General features: G+C 43.9%; 1 protein-coding gene and 1 pseudogene across 3 annotated transcripts in view; one reads left to right on the plus strand and one right to left on the minus strand.

Annotated features, from left to right (window-relative positions):
- Znf507 (zinc finger protein 507) overlaps positions 1-20463 on the minus strand; it is a 29916-nt gene extending 9453 nt beyond the window's left edge. For 2 of the 3 annotated variants that reach the window (XM_050124495.1, XM_050124494.1), the window contains exons 1-5: positions 20305-20463; positions 18909-19001; positions 11482-13589; positions 9241-9355; positions 5190-5304 (exon numbers count right to left, since the gene is read on the minus strand). In XM_050124495.1, the coding sequence (XP_049980452.1) occupies positions 5190-5304; positions 9241-9355; positions 11482-13587 (2336 nt within the window). In that variant the 5' untranslated portion in view covers positions 13588-13589; positions 18909-19001; positions 20305-20463. The remainder of the gene's footprint in view (positions 1-5189; positions 5305-9240; positions 9356-11481; positions 13590-18908; positions 19002-20304) is intronic. The other variant, XM_050124496.1, reaches the window with a different exon arrangement.
- On the plus strand, positions 9375-11467 carry LOC126489904 (40S ribosomal protein S13-like; annotated as a pseudogene).
- Positions 20464-23864: the final 3401 nt, after the last annotated feature.

Consider the following 23864-nt stretch of genomic DNA (forward strand, 5'->3'; position numbering starts at 1 on the left):
AAGGAGGGAGAGGGAGAGGAGAGAAAATGGGTGGGGACAGAGAGATAAAAACCTAACCAAAGGAGTCAGAGATGGACACAGTTAAACACATTGGCTGATCTCCCACAAACACTGAGTTCAATTCTCAACACTTAAGTAACAGCTCAAAACCTTCTTTATTTTCAGCCCCAGGGAATCTGACTAACTGTTCTGGCCCCCACAGGCACTGAATACATGTGATGCACAGGCATACACGTAGGCAAAACACCTATACACATCACAAAAAAGGAAGAAAGAAAGGAAAGGAAGAAAAGAAGGAAAGAAAGGAGAAAGGAAGGAAGTAAAGAAGGAAGGGGAACCTAACAATCAAACTTGACCTTGTAAGGTTACTAATTCGAGCAAACTAAAGTTTATAGGAAAATCCAGCAATATTTTTGGACAGGACAGTATATAATTTATCATGTATATTTGACCAGTTCTTTAAAAAGGCACAGAAATACTAACATGCATTTTTCAATAAAAATTATATAGCAAACCAGAGCCATTTTATAAATGAGCACAACTGAGACATATCAGGAACTATGAGAGAGGCTTTACTGAGCATCTACTGTATGTTAGTCAGGGGCTCAGAATTTAGCCCAAACCCTGTTAAGTTGGAGGGGTCAGACTGAAGACCAGGATTAATGCTGACTCAGGCAGAGCACTCACACATAACAGGGTACCTGCCAGATCACACAGATAGGCTGGGATTGATTGGAACCACAACAGAGAAAATCAAAAAGCAAACAAGGAAGATGTTGCCACTGTAGAAAAGCTTTAACACCAGAGGCTGCTCAAATACATGAGGAGCTTCCTGCGCATTGTACAAAGACCAACTAATGTACAAAAAGGCATTCTTGATCTATGAGAATTTACTATGTTTTTCTTAAGAGAGAAAACGAAGTATTAATCAGAAATGTGCACAAGGTGGTGATGTGGGATTCCTCTCTGTATGCTGTGATATGTTTTATCACCATTGGTTAATCAAGAAGCTACTTTGGCCTACAGCAGGGCAGAATATAGTAAAGCAGGAAACTCAAGCAAAGATAGAGGAGAAAAAAGGCAGAGTCAGGGAAATGCTATGTAGCTACTGAAGGAGAAAGAAGCCAGAACCTTATTGGTAGGGTACAACCTCATGGTGATAAACAGATTAATAGAAATGGGTTAATTTAAAATGTAACAGCTAGATAGAAATATGCCTGAGCCATCAGCCAAGCAATGTTGTAATTAATATAGTTTTTGTGTGATTTATTTGGGTCTGTGTGGCTGGGAAATGAAAGCTCAGTCTCCATTTACAAAATGAAGCCCAAATACTGACCATAAGATGCCAGGCAATAAAAGGGAACCAGATTGGTTATGAAGTAATCAGAAAGGACTGCTATGGTCCTTGGGTAAAACTACACACCAAGAAGGTTGTACTTCCCAGCTCAGCAACTCACAGAACTATACCAATGGAAACAAAGTCCTGGCAGAGTATTCTGGTGTAGGAGGTCCTTCTGTATTTGTATTGCTTTCATTGGTTGAATAAAGAAGCTGCCTTGGCCTTTTGATAGGGCAGACCTTAGGTGGGCGGAGTAGACAGAACAGAATGCTGAGAAGAAGGCAATGTGGCAGAAGCCATGATTCTTCTGCCTGAGACGGACATAAGCTAGACTCTTCCCTGGTAAGCCATGACCCGTGGTGCTATACAGATTACTAGATATGGGTTAAAGCAAGATGTGAGAGTTAGCCAATAAGAGGCTAGAGATAATGGGCCAGGCAGCAATTTAATGAATACAATTTCTATGTGGTTATTTTGGGGGCGGGGGGAGGGCTAAGCTAGCCGGGTAGAAGGATGCAGCCCACAGCCTCTTCCTACAACAGTATTCGAGTACATAAACCCATGCAGCAGGACAGGGCATGCACTGAAACAAAGAATTGATGGTTCAAAAGACAGTGGCAAGACCAGAAAGCAAGACTAGGATAGCTGTGACTCTCCTCAAGATGCCAACAGCAGATAATTGTGAGCCTAATCTACTTAGGTGAAACCTTTGCTAAAGAATAGAGCAGAAGTGGCTCAGACTCAGCATTTTGGAATATTGATGTATGTATAATGAGATTCAAATCTAAGCGAACCCACCCATGTTTCATATACACCTTATATGCACATTGAGGGTACTTTTGTACAGTATTTTTTGAGTTCCCATTTTGACTAAGATGTGTAGTATATGAATAATTCTTGTTCCATCATGCTGTTACTCAGTTGAATTGGAGGTCTTGCCCAGTCCTGTGGGTCAGAGCCTATAGCCTGTGTCTGAGACTGTCAGTTTACCACGAACCCTGTGATGGTGAAGATGCCTTTTCTGTTAGGAACACAGCTCACAAACCTTGCAAAGCACCTGGGATATAACATTTGCAATATATTTCTCAAAAAGTGACTGTATGATCTAATTCTAGACCTGAGACATTTCCTGCCCAAATCATGTGTATTTGGTTCACCTACTATTAGAGAATAAAGGCACTGAGATTTAAAGGGAAAGCTTTCTGATGTCAGGAAAGCCAGGCCTATCTCTACCAGGTTGTCATAGGTGTTTCCCTGTGTGATCATGGGTAACCACATGTTCACCCCAAATACCACTCTTCACTTAGAATGTACAGCACTCGAGTGACTATCAGTAATGGATGGCCGTCATGTTTTGGTAAAAATCCTTTACTTTAAAAATAGAGGTATTTTCTATGCAAAGCTGAGTGTCTCCCAGAGCTCCAACACCAGCAGATGCCTGCAGGCCTGAGGATAACAACACACACACACACACACACACACACACACATTGCATGAGAGCACAAGCACACTACATTTTAGAACCACATTAAAAATTAATAACAGCCGTGTTAACCATTGAGCCCAGTCCAAGAACTACATTGTATGAGATAACAGTGTATCAGGTTTTCATTTGCTCTCAGTCTTTTAAGCTGGGTCACTGAATGTTGAACAACGAACAACATGGCAGCAGTAAAGTGTTTTTGAATACACAACAATCAAATATTAATTCTAACATGTAAGGACTTTGAGCTGTTTCTGGCGGCACTTGCCTGTGCTACACTATGCAGCTTAACCAGTCTTCTCTCTGAACACTCCACATGTACACACTGTCTTGAGTAGACGAGGAAGTCAGGAAGTGCCAATGGGTACTCCCTCATGCACCTCAGCTGAGACCCTGAGACTATGAGATGTTCTGAATTGCAGGGCTTTCTACTGTACCCGCAAAACTTTCTGCTAGACACACACAGTTTAGATACAGAAAACAAACTTAATTTTTCTTTTTGAGACATGGTTTCATATAGCATATGCTGGCCTCAAACTCCACATGGAGCTGAGAATGACCTTGAACTTCTGATCCACTTGACTCTAACTTCCAAGAACTGCCACTCTGTCGATGCCACCACACCCAGTTTATGCAACACTAAGGATTGATGACAGGACTTCATGCTTCCAAGGCAAGTACTCTACAAACTGAGCTACATTCCCAGTGCCAGCATAAAATTATCAAATCCATTTATCTTTAGATTATGCTTCACCAGAAAGATTTTTAAGAATTGTTGCTTGAAATACTGACTTGAATTAACATTAAGAAAAAAAAAAAAGAAAAAGAAAAAGGAAGTCCTTCAATGAATTTTGGCTTTGGATCAAGACAGAATTTCTAAAAGCTCCTAAAATGGCCCCAAACATACTTCTGCTACTTTGTATTAGGTATTATATGAAGTAATGTTCTCAGCTTTGACGATTATAAAATCAAAATATTGTTCAACTCCAAAAAATGCTGAAGATGATCTATGTCCTTCAGTTTCCATTGCTCAACCAGGGTGCAATTCTTTATGTCGAATAAATAAGAACATGTATCTCATTAATATTGCTTCTGTCTTTAATAAATGGTAAAATATACAAATACCAAACATCGTTTAACATAAGTTTCCCTGTGATTATCAGTAAATATCTGATTTGTATACCTATTTTATATACCTACATACCTGGAGCTGTGTAAAAATTTCTCAGTGAAGGGGTCATGAGTAGAAAAAGTTAAAACCAGTGTTTAGATTAATGGAGCAGCCTGTTCAGACTCATCAGTATCACGCCTAAAATCTAGAAACAGTTAAATTGTGGAAAAAGCTGTTTTGCTAAGGGTTTGTTAAACTTTCATGAGAACAATGCCTGGTGTGGCTCTGTGATGGGTGGACAAACTCTGAAAACGCTCACACCTTTACTCTAAGTAGCGTTTTACTGTGAGGGTAAAGTTTATTAAACAGCGGTAACTGCTTAGCAGCTGATTCTGTCTAGCCAAGAATACTTTATTTTCTCTAAATGCACATTAGCCAGAATTAGCCTTTGTAATAAAACTTATCAGCCGGGCTGTGGTGGCACACGCCTTTAATCCCAGCACTCGGGAGGCAGAGGCAGGCGGAACTCTGGGAGTTCGAGGCCAGCCTGGTCTACAAGAGCTAGTTCCAGGACGGGCACCAAAGCTACAGAGAAACCCTGTCTCAAAAAACCAAAAAAACAAAACAAAACAAAAAAAACTTATCAAACGACACTGTTCAAGCCACAGTAGCTTAATTTTCAGAAACAAAACTTTTCCAGCGATGTTGACGACCTTCATGCTTTACAACCTTTTGCTGTGATACACAAGTATCTAATCCTTACTTCATGGTAATGGGCTCTAAGAACTGGAAACTGCTATAATTTTTACTCAAGTGAAATGAGAGCATAAAACTGGTGGACATAGATACCTTCCAATAAACCCAACTGCCCCCAAATATCTTCTGAACTAAGACTCATGATTAATGTGTCTTAACAAACTAAAATGAGATTTAAGAAACCAGTTTGTAACTGTTTCTAAGGTTTTTTTAATTTTTTTAAAATTTTTTTTGATTTTAGAGACAGGGTTTCTTTGTAGCTTTGGAGTCTGTCCTGGAACTAGCTCTTTTAGAGCAGGCCTCGAACTCACAAAGATCCACCTGCTTCTGCCTTCCGAGTGCTGGGATTAAAGGATGCACCACCACCGCCCGGCTCCAAAACTATTTCTAAAATAATCATCATTATCATCATCATCATCATCATCATCATCATCATCATCATCATCATCATCATATTATTGCTTTAATATAAGCATTAGAATTCTAGAGTCATCACTTACCTGTATGGCTTATCTGAGTTATGGATTCGTCTGTGGTTTCGGACACCGACATATGTAGTACTTGTGTAATCGCACACATCGCACTTATACTGCTTCTGGGTTGAAGACTTGCTCCCTTCAAGGAGAGAGGGTTAGAGACATGACTTGGTAAGACTCACATGGCAGTATTTACTAACGATTAATTACAATACAACCTACCAACATTTTAATCAAGGCTCTCCCACAGTACAACTGTCAAGCGTTAAGCAGCTCCCCAGACTCTCCTGCACCCAGGTCATCAGCAGGCATGAGAGGAACACCATCTGATCTGCAAACATGGGCAGGTAGGCTGCTTCTGTGTAACCATGTTCCAAGTTCTACAGTAGAATGAACTTGCTCCCGGGGCTGTGCTGACTGTCTAGCAGCTAAATTAACCAAGACAGACTGGGAATTTGAAAGATGTTATTCTAATCAATAACTGGCACCAAGTCTTAAAGAAACATTTATTTGTCAACAGGTTAAAATAATAAAGTATTAGGGCTGGACAGATGGCTCAGAGGTTAAGAGCACTGCCTGCTCTTCCAAAGGTCCTGAGTTCAATTCCCAGCAACCACATGGTGGCTCACAACCATCTGTAATGGGGTCTGGTGAGTCTGGTGCCCTCTTCTGGCCTGCAGGCATACACACAGACAGAATATTGTATACATAATAAATAAATAAAAAATATTAAAAAAATAAAATAAAATAATAAAGTATTATAAAGTGTGGCCAGAGCCTGGAGAGATGGCTCAGTTAAAAGCACTGGCTGGTTTTGCAAGGGACTCAGACTTAGTTCCAATCACCTACTTGGTGGTTCATCCATGACCTGAGTCCTAGGGGATTTTTTTTTTCTTTTTTGTCTGTATAGGCACTGAATTCATGCAGTACACATACATATATGCAGCAAAACAGTGATTCACATAAAGCAAAAATAAGGTGTGGTCACAAATCATACATAGCAAGCTACTTACAGAAAATCTAAAGATTTTACCCTGTGGGTTTACTCAGCTTACTGCTAAATATCAGCCTTCAACTAAACTGAGGAGGAAAACAGCTGCCAATTTTGAAGCACTCTATAATTCAGCAGTCACACCTAATAGGCTGACAAATTTTGGGGGACAAAGGCTATAAATCCACAGCTCCCTCACATGTGGCAAACTTGGATCCTATTACTCGCTCATTCTGCAAATGAGCAGCTCACACACAACATAAGCCACAGACTCCATCGTAAACACTGTCTGCCGTGTTTACAGGTGCCCAGCACATCTTCACTCGGCGTTACTTTTAGACAGCAGGGAAGCATGGAAGCTCAAGGATCAGGGAGAGTGCGAAGAGTGTGTGCTCTTGACAAGAAGCGAGCCATGAAGTGAGCCTAGGTGGGAAGGAGTGCACACAGCATCAAAGTAAAATCACAGAAGAAAAGAAAACCCACGCTACAATTTCAACAAAGAAAATTCTTAAGTTAAATTTAAGCTTTCTAAAATTGAAATTTTCTTTGGCTAATAACTACTGCCAGGCAGAACAAAATGTCCCAATTTCCTGGTATAAATCTATAACATTAATACACTAATCATAATTACAATCTAAGTATTACTCTTAATTGGTAGGTTAAAAACTTGGACTTGATTATAAATGGCATTGTTCCAAATATAGTTTTAAAAAAAAGACCTGAAAAAAATGAAGTGTGAAATATTGGATAATGGCTTTTTGTGAGAAATATTACAGATCAATGACAACTAATAAAACTGACAGATGGAAAAGCCTAATATAGCACAGAATGAGAGTCCGTGCTACTTTAAGCAAATGTTTCCAATAGAATCAAGACTGGATTTAAAGTTTAACAATTTGGGCCTAATTTCTGCTCTGCCACTAGTCTGAGAATGAGCAAACCATGTCACCTCTTGAGGCCTCATTTATCTTTTTGACAATGGGAAGAAGTGGACCTTCCCAAATGGCTTGAATAAGTCTTGTACTCTTTCTGTACATGTCTAGGCACAGTTTCTGCAATGTTGGCATTAAAATCCAGGGTACACAAATGACAGGTCTCTAAGAAAGGACAACTTAAACTTCATAAAGAGACACTGTCTGTAAGTCTGGAATTGCCAGGCCAGGACATTTGCTGATGTCATTCCTACTTGTTCAGTTCTGATTTCCTCAAGGGCACTGATGCCCTTCACTGCACTCCCAGCACCTGGCAAGACAGCCTGCTCAGGATAGGCAGGGCATGCTTTTGCCTGACCAAATGTCTGCAGCACTGTTACATCAGGTCTTTGTATGGAAAGCATACTGAGTCCGTATTATACAACAGCAAAGACTGGGGGTGACAGTCATGTACCTTCCTCTCATCTTGTTTAATAAGCTTACAGAATAATCAAGAGAACTGTAGCAAAGCATGAATCACAAACTGAATTAATCAATTCCCCATCCAGGAGAGTATGCAGGAAGAGATCAGCTATGCCGCTACACTACTATGACAGAATAGCAAATGTAGCTATGTGGGGGTTAAAACTAAAAACATGGGGTGAAGCTTGGTTCAAGACTGCTTGCTCAGCACCACAAAAATAAATAACAAATAAAAAAACAAAACTCCCAAACCAAACCTCAAGATGATAATGGCATACAATTTTAAATCTATGCATCTTTAATCCCAGAAGCAAGCATATTAAGTCACAGATAAAAATGCAGATCAGGGTAAGGTGCATACAATGACTTTGGAGTGGCCACGCTGAAGTCGTCATTGAATCTGGGTAGTTTTAAGCCCTTGCTTTTGCTGATGCTGCTGGAAAGATAGTACCAGCACTGGAGTCAACTGCAGGTGGCGCTACTGAGTCACATGTACTTTATTCCCTCATTAGGATTTACGGGCCAATCATGTCTAATGCTTAATGTCTCCTTTAGAAGGGATATGGAAACATAATGAATTAAAATAAAAAGAGGCATTTAGGGCTATTCTCTAGAACGGAAACGAAACTGTTTTCGCTCAGCCATCCACCTCGAAAGCAGATGCCATGTCATAAACTCCTTTTGTTCAGGATGGTTTTACGGGGATGGCATCTGTTTGACAAGGGGATTGTGGTGCTAGGGTGGTGTCAAAATCAGTTCCTTCAGAAACATTCTGGAATCAGTTATGCTTTCTGGGGTATAATTTAATGAGACATTATGGTAAAACATTTTGCTCTGCAGTTGTTTCTAACTTTAATTCTTAGGAAATCTAAAAAGGAAAGTCACCCCAATATGTTTTATTTCCCATAAACACTATGTACCACACTGGAGACATTTAAAGCACATCAATTTACACGAACCAATGCCAGTAAGCACAGCTTATTACACTCTATCCCTCATTCTCTGGATGTGGCATTCGCCTTTTCATGGAACTCTAATTAAATCTTTTGATTCTAATATTCCTATTACCAGATACTCAGCCGACTAGCACCTAACTAGTACATAAAAAGTTCCTGTTTGTGTTTAAATAATGCAGATGAAGTCTTGGCAGTCATACTCAGAGAAGAGTAAGAGCACAGCAGGAAGCCTCAGTTAAAGTTTGAGGTGGGGGCTGCCATCTGCAAAAGCTTTGCCTCAGCAGGTCATCTGGTGCTGGAGAAGAGGTGTAGGCTTGTTTTCCTGCTGTGGCTTCTCTGGCTCACTCATCCAACCTTCTAAGGGTCTCTGCTGTAGCCTGGCTCTTACAGACCCCTACAAATTTTAACCAGAACATCTATCTACTTGCCTGACTGCAGTCCTTGCACATTTAGTACTTCTGCCCCAGAACTAGATGTAAGTTACTCTGGTCGCTTCTCAGAATGTCCTGAGGAACAAAGGGAAGACTCATTCCCATTCCCAGCACAGAAACAGAATATACTCTGTTCCACGTTTACCTCATAAGCTTGTCAGTGCAGCCTGCATTTAACAAGACACGTGAGGATGATGGTGTGTGTGTAAGCATGATCAAAGTACATTCTAGGCATTTACAAAAACGTCCCAATGAAAACCATCATCCTCTACAGTTAATAAATGCTAATGAAAATGCAAATACCTTCCTGAACACACTTTCCATCAGTGGCATCACGGGAAATTCTTGGCTCGTTTGAAGCTACTGACAAGGTGTTGGGCAGAAAGTGCTGTTCTCTCTCATGATTCCTCAGTTGGCTCTTAAAAAAAAAAAAGCAAGAAAATTAACCCATAACACCCAGCAAATACACCTTTATGGTTACCAGGTGGCTATGCAAGGGGTTGACTGCTTTTGGGACCTTTGGCTTTGGCTGAGAACCTATTACCAACTGGATTTTAGGGCTCTTTCTTTCTTTCTTTCTTTCTTTCTTTCTTTCTTTCTTTCTTTCTTTCTTTCAAAGCAACTTTTTCTTTAAAAAAAAAAAAAAAATCACCGGCCTTCCTGCGGAGTTTCCTCCCTCGTTCTCTCTTTGCTACCAGACCTCTGCCATCATGGGTCGCATGCATGCTCCCGGGAAGGGCCTATCCCAGTCGGCGTTGCCCTACTGCTGCAGCGTCCCCACGTCAGAAGCTGACGTCTGATGACGTGAAGGAACAGATTTACAAACTGGCCAAGAAAGGCCTCCCTCCCTCCCAGATAGGTGTGATCCTGAGGGACTCGCACGGTGTGGCCCAGGTCTGTTTTGTGACTGGTAATAAAATCTTGAGAATCCTTAAATCCAAAGGCCTTGCCCCTGATCTCCCTGAGGATCTCTACCATTTGATTAAGAAGGTAGTCGCTGTCCGAAAGCATCTTGAGAGGAACAGAAAGGATAAGGATGCTAAATTCCGCCTGATTCTGATAGAGAGCAGAATTCACAGGCTGGCTCGTTACTATAAGACAAAGCGGGTCCTCCCACCCAACTGGAAATATGAGTCATCCACAGCCTCTGCTTTAGTGGCGTAAATTCCCTTGTATACACAAGCAATAAAGTCACTTTGAATAAAAAAAAAATCACCACCTGGACCCCATCTATTTGCTCAGTTGCAGCCAAGTCCTTACTAATTTACTACTTGATTTTTAAAAAGTTAATATTTTAAAGTCAGGTCTACAAAAAACCATTTGGCACATGTGAAATCATAGAAAGACAGACACTAGGTGATTGCAATCTCATCAATTGCAAAAAGTCCGTCTCTTTTCATGTTCTCTGAACAGAGCTGTCTTCAAGGGCTGGAGACTAAGGAGCAGACGGTGAGGGGATAACTTGACATGAATGCCTGCAAAGAGAAAGCTTCCCGGCAACCACAGGCCTTGTTAACATCTACCTTCTGACACCAGTTAGATGTGCCCAAGCTAGAAGGACAGTGGCAGCAAAGAAATTCCTGCTATTTCTGGAACTTGCTACCAGGGCCTCTCTGAATGTGCTATTTGGAATTTCATGAGTCCAATTAATCCAAGTTTCAATGAAGCAACTTTTGTTCCTTTTTAAAAAAATTCACCACCTGGACCCCACCTATAGGTAATCTGTGAGACAGAGCCTATGACCCAGTTGGCCCATAAAGATTCGTTTTCAATCCCTGGCACACTGAAGGAGATCTAAGTCATGATCCCAGGATTGGCTGAAGGCTGAAGGTACCTTTCACAAAGGGTAATTAATAAGTAGCATTTTATACTGCCTGCTGGCTCAATACATAAGATAAACATCTGCCTTGAATACCCATTCAATGGCCACGTGTGGGGGAATAACCCTGTAATCTCAGCAGACAGGAGGAAGCCTGAAAAAGACTGCAAGTTCAAGTGCTGCCTGGGACATTCAGCAAGACTTTCACAAAACCAAGGACTGGGGATGTACTTCTGCAGCAGAGTGCATGCCTAGAGGGTGTGAAGCTCTGGCCTGATCCCCAGCAGGTCCCTCAGCTGTCCAGCAACAACAAACATGGCTGCCTCCCAGTAAGTCTCATTGCCCGCTTCCCTTCTGCAGTGACACAAATCACTTTCTGCTGGCTGTGTGGCAGCTGATATTGCCCCTTATGCCAAATGCATGCCTGTCAGTCTACTCTACATTCCTTTAGGTGAAAACCAGCACCTAAAATACACACACACGTGAAAACATGATGAAAGCAACAGGTGCTGAGGTTCCAAAGGAGGTGGGCAGCAGACTAAGTGCGAGTTCTGGATAGCCAACTGTGGAGACTCAGCTTTCAGACCCACCTTCAATGCTAATTTGTTGAAGTTATCTCTGGGCAAATTATCAAATGTCCCTGGAACTCATTTTCCTGATATACAAAATGAAGTGGCTGGACTACATCTACAAAGTCCCTGCCAACCCTCATGCCCGCCGCTCACCTTGTAATGGAAAGACATTTTGCACTGCTTACACTGGTGGATTCTGGTTTTACAGTGGTTGATCATGTGGCTTTCCAAGTCTTTGCTGTTCTCAGCTATGTGCTCACAGATAGGACACTGGTAAGGCTGCCTCTGCCGATGGACACGTAGGTGCTGCTTGATGTAGCCCCTGTTGCCACTTGAGTAGTGGCACAGGCGGCAGCGGTAGGGCCGCTCGGCATCTGGGATGTATTCCACCACGTTGGACCCTAACAAACTCCCATCACTGTTGGGCTGACACTGGGCATTGTCCTGCAACTCTTTCAAAATGTCGTCATCTGACGCATTCTGGTCTGTCCTTTCTCTCAGTTTTTCTATTACAGTAAGAAGGGACATGCTGATGCCTGTCTTAACTTGCCCATCTGACAATTCCTGCCTTCCCTCTGGGAGTGCTACTACAGTGGAACTGCTTTGGTTAAAACTTGCCAATCCATCTGAAGAGTTCTTAAGAGGAGACATGATTTTTTTTGAGTATGCTGTCAATGGACCACTGACCTGCCTTTGTCCAGTATCTGGATCTAAAAGGTTTATGTCCCCATAGTGCCCAAGGCTGGCTCTCGTTAGTTCGGCAGCTCTTATTGGCATGGTGACAAGGGCTTCTGCAGCTAAGGAGTGCAGCCTGAGAGACTCAGAATTCGTCCTTCTCCGTCCTGGTGGGGCATTCTCATCAGCAGCCAGGCCCTTACTTAGCTCACTGTCTTTCTTCTCTGCGCTGCCCCAGCCGATGATCAAGCCCCCAATATCAACAGTACATTTATCAGCATGGTAGATGTCTCCTGCACCTCCACACCCAGTCTGGGCATTGGCAGAGCTCAGGCTCTTCCCCTCTTCCATTTCGGTATTCATTAGGAAATGTTTTGGCGGGAGGGTTTCTTCTGCACTTGGCAAACGTTCCACAATGACATTCACGTGCCCTTTTTTGTTTGGGCTGCTGCTAATGATTTTCTGTGCTGATGAGAGCAAACTATCAGCAAACAGGTTCTCCTCAGAATCAGACATCATCTCCAACATCTCCTCCTCATTAGAGTCAAGGGTGACTGACTGGCTCAGGTGTACTCCTTCCTCTGTGCTCTCCTCTAAAGGAGATGAAGAAGACAGTGGTTCGGAGCTGCAAATCTGTACTTGTACAGATGGCCCATTGTGGATGCTCAGTTCGCTGTCCCCAATAGCAATGAAGACTGCATCGACCCCACCAGGTGCAGCGGACACCGAAGAAGCGAGAAGGCCAAGGGGTTCATTTTCATTCTCAAAGATTGGATAGGAGCAGTTAACTTCCCCTGCATGTTTCCAAGCATGTGTCTTCAACATCCGCTGCTGGCCGCAGGTGTAACTACAAAACAAGCACCGGTACATGCCATACTGCTCGTACGCATACCACTTCCTCTTGCCCATCTCTGCCGCGGCTGCACTTTGGACAGCATGGGTCTGTGGACTACCCATGCTCACTGGGATGTCCACCATGGTTTCATTCTTTCTTTCTGTGACTCCCAGGCAGGAGGAGCTGGACTGGGCTTGGCTACTGGCACTGTTTTCATGTTCATTCACTACATGAGCTTCGAGTTCCTCCTGGCTTCTGGAGGTGACGTGGCACTCTGAGCACATTAGCATCACATCGTTCTGCTGCCCGTGCTGTTTGATGTGCTCTTTCAACACAGAGAAGGATGAGGACAGGAACTTACAAAGGCTACACTGGTAGGACATAGCCTTCCCATCAATGGAGGCAAGAGAGTCTGCAGTGGAATTTGCTTGTGACATCTCGGATTTCCTAATCTTAGCAGCAGGGGACTTGGTTGTTTTAGCTGGAATCTCACAATGCTCTAGGGTTTCAAGACAGCGTGGTGTGACACTAGGGCGTGGGCGCTTTTTCCCAATCAGAAGACATTTTTGAGACTTTTCATGCCCCACTATCTTGCTTAACTTCTGGATGACATGGACCAAAGGATCTGCTTTGGCTTTTCTTTGTTCGTCAACTTCCGAGGCAGGACTGAGGACTCCTTCAGCAGTTAACACAGCCTCCTGTTCTTCAATCTCTGGCACCAACATGGCAATGCTGGTTCTTTCTTCCATATCTAGAGACAGTGCACAGCAGAGAGCACAGGTTATAGGATAATCACACGCATATAATGCAGAAAACCAACGTCACCTCTGGTGTCTAATTGAAATGCTTAAATATCCTCTAAGTTGGGAGTCCCCATCAATGCACCTGACTGTCCCCATACCAGACTTAAACAGTTCAGAATTCCACTTTGAAATGTAATCTCCTAGAGCAGTGGTTCTCAACCTTCCTAATGCTGCAATCTTTTAACAGTTCCTCATGTTGTGGTGATCTCCCAAGCATAAAATTATTTTTGTTGCTACTTCATAATTGTAATTTTGCTACTGTCATGATTTTGTAAATATTCTTGTAGATAGAGGTTTGCCAAAGGGGCCATGACCCACAGGCAAAGAAGTACTGTCCTAGAGACAGTTGAAGGAGACCTCGAGTTCCTTGGGAATAAGTTTATCCTGCATCCCCGCACTGCTCTGTCTCTCCCCTAAAATTCTAGAACTAGGGAGACACGGATTCTTTGTTTAAAGAAACAGCCATCCCCAGGGCCTTCGGAGTCACTGCAAGCTACTGGGAAGCATCGGTTGGTGAAGCCAACATGATTTGATACAACTCTGGATAAACTATTTCTTATGCCAAATTTTAACTGTAGATAAGAAAATCACACTTCTCTGCTCAAATCTTTGAAATTCTGAAAATATATTCATTTTAATCTACTAGAAAGGCCACTGAATTTTGGGAAGTACTACGCAAATGAAACTAAATAAGAGCAATGATCCACTTCCCCCTTTTCCTTCGACTTATGGTACACCAGATAAACCACAAACTATGCTGTGGCTTTTTAGAGGTCACATCAGTGGTCAACTGTTCCTCATTCCCAGACATATTTCTCCTTCCTGAACAGGGAAGGGGGTCAGAGAAGGAAAATGCTGCCACTCCAGTTCCGGGTCAGTTCTAGAAAGGTCAGTTAAAGGGTTATGGTAGGCTTGAATAATGCAGCAAGGCCTGGAACTTTGTAAGCACAACATACCCCGAAATCACCCTCCTTCTAGGCCTCTGAATATTCTTTATTCTGGCAGCCTCTCACTTCAGACATTTCCTTTGACTTAAAGTGAGATTATTTTGTTGACTTGGATCACATTTTTAAGTTTAGGCTCTTTTCCAGCAACAAGTTTTGTTTTTCCACATTTTAGGTACATTCTGGAACCTTACTCACAACATTCAATAAATGCCAGCAAGATTTTCAGTGCCACAAGCTATAGACCACAAACTAGGCACCATTCTTAAACTCCAGGAACAGGCTTCACACTCTTTTCGTCATACAGCTGTATCCTGCATATAAGGGCCCTTTAGCTCTAAGCCAGGATCACACCTCACCCATCAGACAGACTCCTCAGTGCTCCCCACCTGAACCTTGGGTCTGCTCCTCCCAGTTTTTGGCCACATTGTATGGCCTTTCCTCTATCTCCCACTCTTTCTTTCTTTCTTTCTCTTTCTTTTTTTTAATATATCCCACTCTTTCCAACATAAGCATTCTTTTCCATGCTGGATAAAAACACAAGTGTTTTATTTTAAAAGCTAACATCAGCTTTTCTTCTTCTAGGGTTGGCCTATAACAGCCACCTAATGGAGGGGCATATTCCAGAGCTGTAACATAGCCATTCCAGCTCTGAAAATACCCCTTCGGAACATTTGTGTCTTTTTGTTATCCTCAGAAAGAACAAGTCTTTTTAGATTACTACACCAAACTTCCAGCCGCTACAGAAGAGACTGATAAAGGACAATGCAGTTGTTCTTCAGGAAAAAACAAAAAACCCCTTCTGTGGTTTCTGCAAAACATCTCACTGTCTTAAGATTCCAGTTTTAGGGACTGGAGAGAGATGGCTCAATGGAGAAAGTGCTTGCTGCATGCATGAGGGCCTGAGTCTGGATTCCCAGTACCCATGTAAAAGCTGGGTACTGGACAGGGTGGCACACACCTATAATCCCAGAGCTGTTACAAGAAACCTTGTTTCAGCAGGGTGGGGGTAGGAGGATGATATGGAAATCAAGAGAGGAAGACACTTGACACTGACCTCTGACCTCCACTCAAGTAGGTATTATGCATAGACCACCCCAAACAAAACAAGAATCCAGTGATTTTGGTTAAAGGGAGCTGTGACTCTTCATGTGCATGCTGATTTCCCAAGGGGCCACAACTGAGGGATTCTTGGTGTCATTCAGTTCAACTGTTAAAGGTATATTAGTTACATAATAAAAGTAACAAAATCCGCACACATTTCCAGTTTCAGGGTCTGATCCAACTCTGTACTACTGTAAAGCCAAGGTCTCCCTTCCCAAGTGTGTAACAGTCATACAGGCTAACTGATAACCAAGAAAACAGTTGACGTTTGCTCCGACCTCACACCCAGTGTGAGGGGACTCCTGATTTCTCCCTTCTACTGAATGATCCAATAGGAGACAGAGCAGTGCAAATTGTTTCCAATGGATAGTTAGTTCAGTGTGTTCCTTAGAAAGTGAAATCAAGAGGAGGAGTTCATCAAAGCTCAAGAAAAAGACTAATACAAAAGAATTTGACACAGCACTCACTTTTAAAGCTGTGTGTGCTCAGGCATTAAGAGCTAATGGCAACTTGCAGCAGATGCTCCAATTTCCCCAGAACGTTTATGTAAGTATCTCATTTTAGAGGCTGCATACATTTCGGGATAAGTACAGTAAGGCAGCTATCAAACTGATATGACAACATAAAACGCATCAAGAAACACCAGAAAAAGCCAGTTTATGTCTGCAGGCAAAACCAACAAGCAAGCAGAAACTCATTAAAAGAAAAGTCTGTTAAATAAAAGGTCACAAACAGCCCCGAGTAAAGTACACAGGAGAGGAGGTCACTAAAACCAACTCTTCAATTTCCGTAATTTTTTCTTAGACCATTCATGCAGTCCATGCGTATTATACACATAGTACATGTAAATATGTAGATATTTATTTGTATATTATATATGTCAACTAAGTTAAACTTCATTTGACTTAAGAGAAGAGTCAGCATACAGCCCCAAATCACAGCATGTGACTCAAATCACAGCACAGAACACAATGGATCATCTGAACACCACCCTTGGACTTAAGAGACAGATGTAAACAATTCAAAGAAATGATCACGGGGGATGGAAGTAGGCTGGGACTAGGGAGATGTGATAGGGTAAGTCAACAGATTCTGTCAGTGAAGGTGGGATGATTACCTGTTCATTAAACTCTTTGTACTCGTCCAAATGCCTAAAGGTTTTCATTACAGAAACAACCAAAAAATCAAAACACAACCCTGCCCAGAAAAAAGCAAAACCACAATCATGTGCAAGGTTCAAAGCAACTAGGTAGGACAGCAGCATTTACGCCCACTCAGTTACTCACAGATGGATAAAGACCAAGCACCGACTTTCCAATACTGTAGTAATAGCAAGGCTAAGCACACAATGGCCAAGTCCTGAGAGACTGACAGGCTCCGCTGGGGAGAGAACAGGCAGTTTCTTGAAGAGGAAGGATATCCACCAGATCCCAGCATCTAGGAGCATGGCACATATTGCTCTCTGTGCCCTCCTTTCTATGGGACTTTCTATCCCAGGAGGGATTTTATCACTATGCTCCCTGGTCCTCTGCCTGGGTGGGTACTGCCAATGGAGAGACATGAGGATCAGAAGCACAGTCAATGTCCTGGTTCCCTACTTCGAGGTCACCCTGGATTGGCTGCTTCTTAACAGAAGGCCAGTTCTTCCCAGCCAGCTGCTCTCCACAAATCTGGTTCTAGGTTTGGTACTGCCTTTCTCCTGATGCTGCTGCTTCCATTAACTCTACCATTCCTGTGGCCTGCCTAGAGGAGCCCAATACCCAGATTAATATTATCTTTGGAAATATAAATACGGCTTCCCTGAGTTACCCTGATGTGAGTTTGCTGTTGTCTGTTCTCTACTGTTAACAACAGGGTAAGAATAACAAGAAAGGCTGAGAGATGAGGAAGCATGCTCTAACACGAACATCTTCTTACAAGTAGGAAGAAGCACTCTCCCTGAGGCAGGGACCTGAGGAAGGTTCACTAGGACCCAAGTCTAGAGACAGCCAAGTGGGAGCTTTTTCCTTTGGAATCACTAGCTACACCATTAGATCAAAAGATCATGTCAGGCAAGTAAACAAACTACTCTCCCAAAGCAGAGAAGCTCTACAGTCTTCCCATCAAGCCTCTGGGATCTGACCTTGACAACAGTAATCCACAGGAAAAAGCTGGTAATTAGTGTCTTTCCCAAGAAAAGTGAACAAATCCAGTTGTCTTTATTTTCTTATAATTTGCTATTTGCTGTATTTGTGTATCTAATTAGTTCCTTTTAGTTATAGCAGTATGATTACAATTCATGTGGGCTTGGAGGAAGGCTGTAATTCTGGTATATGTGAAGACAGAACAAGATGAAGTAAAGAACAGTCTCTTTTACACTAAGGATCTTTTTTTCTCCAGCTAGGCAAATAAACAAACAAAAACCCCAAGCTCGAAACAATAGAAGTGATGGCCAACGAACCTCACAGTCTTTCAGATTCTCAGATATTTAAAATACCTCTTTGACATTTGTTTCAACCAAAAGAAGGTAGGGTCCCTCCCTCCTCTGAAGTGCCCTCAGCTGTGTGACTCTGGGCAAGTTACTGTTTTAGAGTTTTCTGATGTTAAATGTGACAGTAAAGCCGGGTAACTGTTAGAGCACGGAATGACAAACTATCTGTTAAAAGTAACCTAAAGGCTACTTATACTTTAGACCTCCCTAATGTTGGCTATACTTTATTTAAATTTTTTCAGCTCAATGGAATAATAGCTACTAAGAGAAAACCAAAGTATAACTACAAGGACATGGGTTTCATAGTCTTGAGTTTCTGAGCTGGCACCTAGCCTGAGACAATATTCTGCTTAGCTGCTACAACTAATACACAGGCCCGATAAACATCAAGCAGTAGTCAGCTCAGTGTAACTTATGAAACACCCAAGGCCAAGCACAGTGTTGGAGACCACTGTCTTTGAGCTGAGAACTCAAGGTCGGGCCTTCATCCATTTCCTGTAACATTCTGAAAATTCCTGGTACCCAGCCCCTGCTTTGGAGCTGGGTATATAAAGCAACACACTTGAGACTCACAGATGGGAGGCTGAGGGACTGGAAACCATGCCAATTTCCATTCTCAAGGTGAACAAGGCACCCACTCGGGGAAGGGAAACAGCTCCCTGTACTAGATCCCCAGAATTCTTTGGGTCTAGTTATGAAGATGACACGGTTTATAAATAAGGCAACTCAGGGAGGTGGAAGTGACTTACCCAAGGTTACATGGCTGTTAGTGGCAGAGCCAGTGTATTTCCAATCAATTCCTGAAATTAAGGCGGTCTCCTGGCTCAATCTTCACAATCCAGCTGCGGTCAGGAAGGAAAGTAAACAGAATCAAGCAATTCTCTTTCTTTGTGAAACAAAGAACTTATTTTGGCGGTGAAGAAACTTCCAATACTTAACATTGAAAGGAAATTTCAGAAGGCTGTTCATGCAATGTAATTACGTGAGACCAATTTACATAATTCACTTAACAAGTAGAGGATTCTGCAGAAGCTAAAACGAATGAGTCTGGAAACTCTTGTGTATTTTAAGCCTCCTCCGCCCCCCCCCCCACCTTGGAAGTAATTTACTCCGCAAACTAGTGGTTTTACTGACATAATTTTCTAACCAATACGCAATAATAAATGACATATTGCTATTGTAACTTTAACCGAAATTACAGCCTAAGGCGTGATTATGTAAACTAGTCAAACACAGTGGGCAGAAGGGTAGCATGACCAGAGATGACGGAGTGGCTTGACCTATATATCTGCCAGTGCAGTTTCCTGCCCTGGTCCTCCATTTCTTTGCTACCGTTTCCGATAGCTGCTTTAAGTTAAAGTATGCTTCTTCGGTTCGAAGTAGAAAGTAACTTAGCAATTATAGTTAAGTAAAATTAGTTCACTGCTAGGGCGTCCTCTTAATTTCCAGCGAGTTGCCGGGGTAAAGAAAAGGGCCGGGCCGTTTCTTTTAATCAATAAAGCAATCCATACACTGAATCAGACTTCAGTACAGTGGAAAGTACAAATTCAGAAAACGTGATAAATCCAGTAATTGCCTTGAGCGATGCAGACTGATAGCAAATTCCAGTCCACTGCAGGAACCTAAAAAGGCCGCCCTGGGGTTGGGGGGCTGCCTGGGCCTAATTAATCACCCAGGCCTCGCACTCCAAACAAACGATCGGGATTGCCCCTGGTCTGGAAGGGTGGACGTTCTCCCCAGCGGTCTCAGCGCTCTCTGGGAATATCATCCCAGAGGATGTGTGAGTGTGGGAGGCCAAGATTTCTATCTTTTGCACTCGTTTTTTTCCTATATCACGCAGTGGGCAAAGGGCCGGGGATTACAGAAATTTAAGCTCCATCCAGGCTGGGCGAAGCGGTTTCACGTCTCAGGAAGCAAAAGCCGCCTCAGCGGGGCCTGAGGAGCAGCGGGCCCCCACCCCCAGGGCCCGGCGGGCCCGGGGGGTCTCCACAGGCCCGGCAGAGGGACGACAGTGCACACGGGGCCCCGGCGCTCCGGTACGTGGCAGCGCCGCGGGCGTCACCGGCGAGGAGGAAGCGGGCGTCACCGGCGAGGCCGCACATGGCCCGCGGCGCTCAAGCGGAGGGGCGGCCCGGGGCTCGGTACCTGCGGTCAGGCGGCGGGCTGCTGCTTCTGCGAGCCTCCTTTGGCCGGCCGGGACCCTGCCGTGCCCTCGCCCTCGTCCTCGCCCGCCTCGCTCCTGACTCTTTTCCCTCTCTTTTCCCCGACTTGCCCCCTCCTCGGCCGTGGCTCCAAGATGGCGGCGCCGAGACGGATCACGTGAGTGGCGGGCGGGTCAGGTGAGCCGGGAGGCGCGCGGCTGGAGGCGGGGCCACGGAGGGGGCAGAGCCGTCACCGGCCACGCCCTCCAGCGGCCCGGGTGTATTCCTGTCAGCCCTAGCGTAGGTGGGTAGTGTAGAACTCAATGAACATGCACTTTGGCCTCAGCCTGCTGGGGCATTCTTCATCCCCTCATCTACGCCATCTTTCTTTTCACCCTGTGTGTGTGAATCTGGTTGGACTATTCTTTTAAAACAATGTATGGGGGCTGGAGAGATGGCTCAGTGGTTAAGAGCTCCTGTAGAGGACCTGGGTTTGGTTCCCAACACCCATACGATGGCTAAGAACTATGTCTGACTCCAGTTCCAGGGGACCTGAAGCTCTTACTGTCTTCTGACCTGTACAGACACCAGACACATACATGGTACGGACAGACATGTAGGTAAACCATTCAGGCACACAAAATAAAGCTAAATATTTTTAATTATTATTTACATATTTATTTGTGTTTGTGGAGTCTTTTGCTAGCCAGAGGACAACTTTTGGGAGTCTGTTCTTTCCTTCCATAATATGGGTCCTGAGATCAAACTCAGGCCTTCTGGCTTGGCAGCTCAAGCACCTTTGCCACTGAACCATATATCCTGCCCTGAGTACCGAGGATCGAACCCAGGGCCTTGCACACACTAGGTAAGGGCTCTGATCTGTATCTCCTATCCCTCCTCTTCTTTGAGTTTTTGAGACAGATGGTTTGGTCTGGCTTCTTATTCCTTATGTAGCCCAGGCAGATCTTGAAGTTGTGATCCTCCTGCCTCAGTCCTCCAGGGTAGCCAGGAGTGTAGCTGTGCCCCCACCGTGTCAGGCTCTGCTTGGAACTATTGTCTTTGAGGCTGTGTGTTTGGAAAATGTAGAGGTCCTAACTGTGTGCTGTTCAGGCGTCTGGCAGCACCGGCACTGGGGACTCTTTGCTTGAAAATACTTTTCCTTTTTAAAAAAAAAGTTTAAAATGAGAAAAATTGCATATATTTATTTGGGTGTGAGTGTCCCACAGCCTGTGTGTGGAGGTCAGGAGTTGACTTCTTCTACCGTATAGGTTCCGAGGATTAAACTCAGGTTGTCAGGCTTGGCTGAAAGTTCCTTCACTTGCTGAGCCATCTTGAGATTCTTGAAAGATTTTCAGGGGTTGTGGGAGCTTAAGTGAGCTTGTGAGCCGTTCGGTTTGCTGTTGGGATCTGTTTCATGAAGTCCGCACTGTGCTGTAACAAGCCCTCGTGGGCCCCGTGCTGACATCGTGAGATGCAAAGGGGGCGAAGCTTCCAAGCCTGGAATAAGCAGGCAGTTAGGGGACAGCAGGAGCGACAGAGCCAGGAGGGTCTGCACTCAGTGGGCGGGCGTGCACACGAGGCAGGCAGTTGGAGAGAATTCTGGGGATGGTCTCAGCGGGACTTGAGAGGTGAGGTATTTTTGGGGTGTTTCCTCATATATTTAGAAACCCTGTCAAGCATTTTGGCTTCTGAGTCATCAAATTCTGAGTTACCAAATGAGAGGAAGACCCAAAATATGTGCAAAAAATGTGTCCTGGTGTTGTTGGTTGTTTCCACTCTTTACTCTTTGTGGGGGCCGCCACCGAGCTCCCAAATAAATACACGTACAGAGGCTTACTATTACTTATAAATGCCCAGTCTTAGCTTGGCTTGTTGCTAGTCAGCTTTTCTTAAATTATCCCATCTATCTTTTGCCTCTGGCCCTTTTCTTTTTCCTACTTCTGTTTATCTTACTTTCGCTCTTACTCCATGGCTGGCTGTGTAACTGAGTGGCTGGCTCTCTCTCTTTTCAATCCTTGAGCTCTTGCTCCTCCTCCTTTCTCCCAATTTTTCCTTCTATTTATTCTCTCTGCCTGCCACCCCCCCCCATCCCTTCTCCTGCCTTGCTATTGGCCGTTCAGCTCTTTATTAGACCAATCCGGTGTTTTAAGTAGGCAAAGTAATAAGAGTTTCACAGAGTTAAACAAATGCAACATAAAAGAACGCAGCACATCTTTGTATCATTAACCAAATGTTTCACAGCATAAACAAATATAACACATCTTAAAATAGTAGTCTAGAACATACTAGAGTTTAGGTGTGGCTGCCATCGTATTTACTGGATCTCTGGATAAAAATTCTCCAGCGGGGTTTGCAGAGATGGTTGAATGGTTAAGAGTACCTTCTACTCTTCTAGAAGACCTCTTGGTTCTCAGCACCCAGGCCAGGCACAGTCACCTGCATCCCCTGCATCCCCTGCATCCCCTGCATCCCCTACTCCAGGGCAATCTGGCACCTATAGATTCCATGGGCAACCTGCACTCACTTGCACATACTTCTCCCCAAACATGCATTCAAAATAATAAAAGCAAATCTTTGGGAACAGGTTGCCAGCCTTCGAGGGTTGGAAAACCAAAGAAGTTAGAATTCTGTCTGTTGCTTCCCAGTCTCCTTCACCATTTGGACCAAATAGTGAAAAAGCAAAAAATAAATGGCTGAGTATATGGGGAGCACGGTGGCAGGTTATCAGCACGGAAGGGTAGAAGGAGGAAAAAAATGGGGTCAGCCCCATATAGGGAAGCATGAAAGGGGGAAACAAGTGACAAATAAGAAAATGTCACCCCCTCCTTTCTTTCCTCTCTGCTCCCCACCTCTTCCCCTACCTCTCTACCTTTCCCTTCCCTCCCTCTCCCCCTTCTCCATCTCTTCCTCTATCACTTCCCTTCCCCTTTGCTCCCCTCCCTACTTCCCTTTTCCTTCCCTGGTGTTATTGACAAACAAACAAACAAAAAAAGAAAAACACCCCCCCAAACTCCTCAAGGTTGTAAGTGCCGATGTCTATTGTGATATCCGTGGATCTGAAAGTTGATACAAAAGAAATCAAGGATTTCATGGGTCAAGGGACAGAGCAAAACCATGTTAGAGAAGTGGACTGTGGCTGAGGATCGGAGGTGGTGCTTGCTTAGTGCACACAAGGTCCTGGGGTCCGAATCCAGTGCCAGGCCCACATGCGTCCCAATCCCAAACACAGAAAGTACCACCCAGAGGAAACAGAAGACTTCTGAGGAAAGTGAGATGAGCCGATGCAGGTTTTGTCTGAAGTTCTGGCCGTTGTTCCTGAGATCCACTGCTTGCCATTGTCGGTCTTCAGCACAGTTAAATCAAATTTCCTGGCCTAGTGGCTTGAGGGTGTGGTCTGTGACTGATGTGGGCTGATGAGGTGTGTGAAGAGTGAGTCACCCCAATATTGGAACTTCAAGCTGCCAGTGCAATGCCTTCTATGGTCTTCTTTTCCATTGGTTTGGTGACTGGCAGTTTTTGAGATAGATGGGGGATACCCGGTCAGTCTTTATCACAGGGTGACAG

The sequence above is a fragment of the Alexandromys fortis genome, unplaced genomic scaffold (genome assembly GCF_014885135.2).
Source record: "Alexandromys fortis isolate MF-2015 unplaced genomic scaffold, M_Fortis_MF-2015_v1.1 scaffold_198, whole genome shotgun sequence".
Lineage (NCBI taxonomy): Eukaryota > Metazoa > Chordata > Mammalia > Rodentia > Cricetidae > Alexandromys > Alexandromys fortis.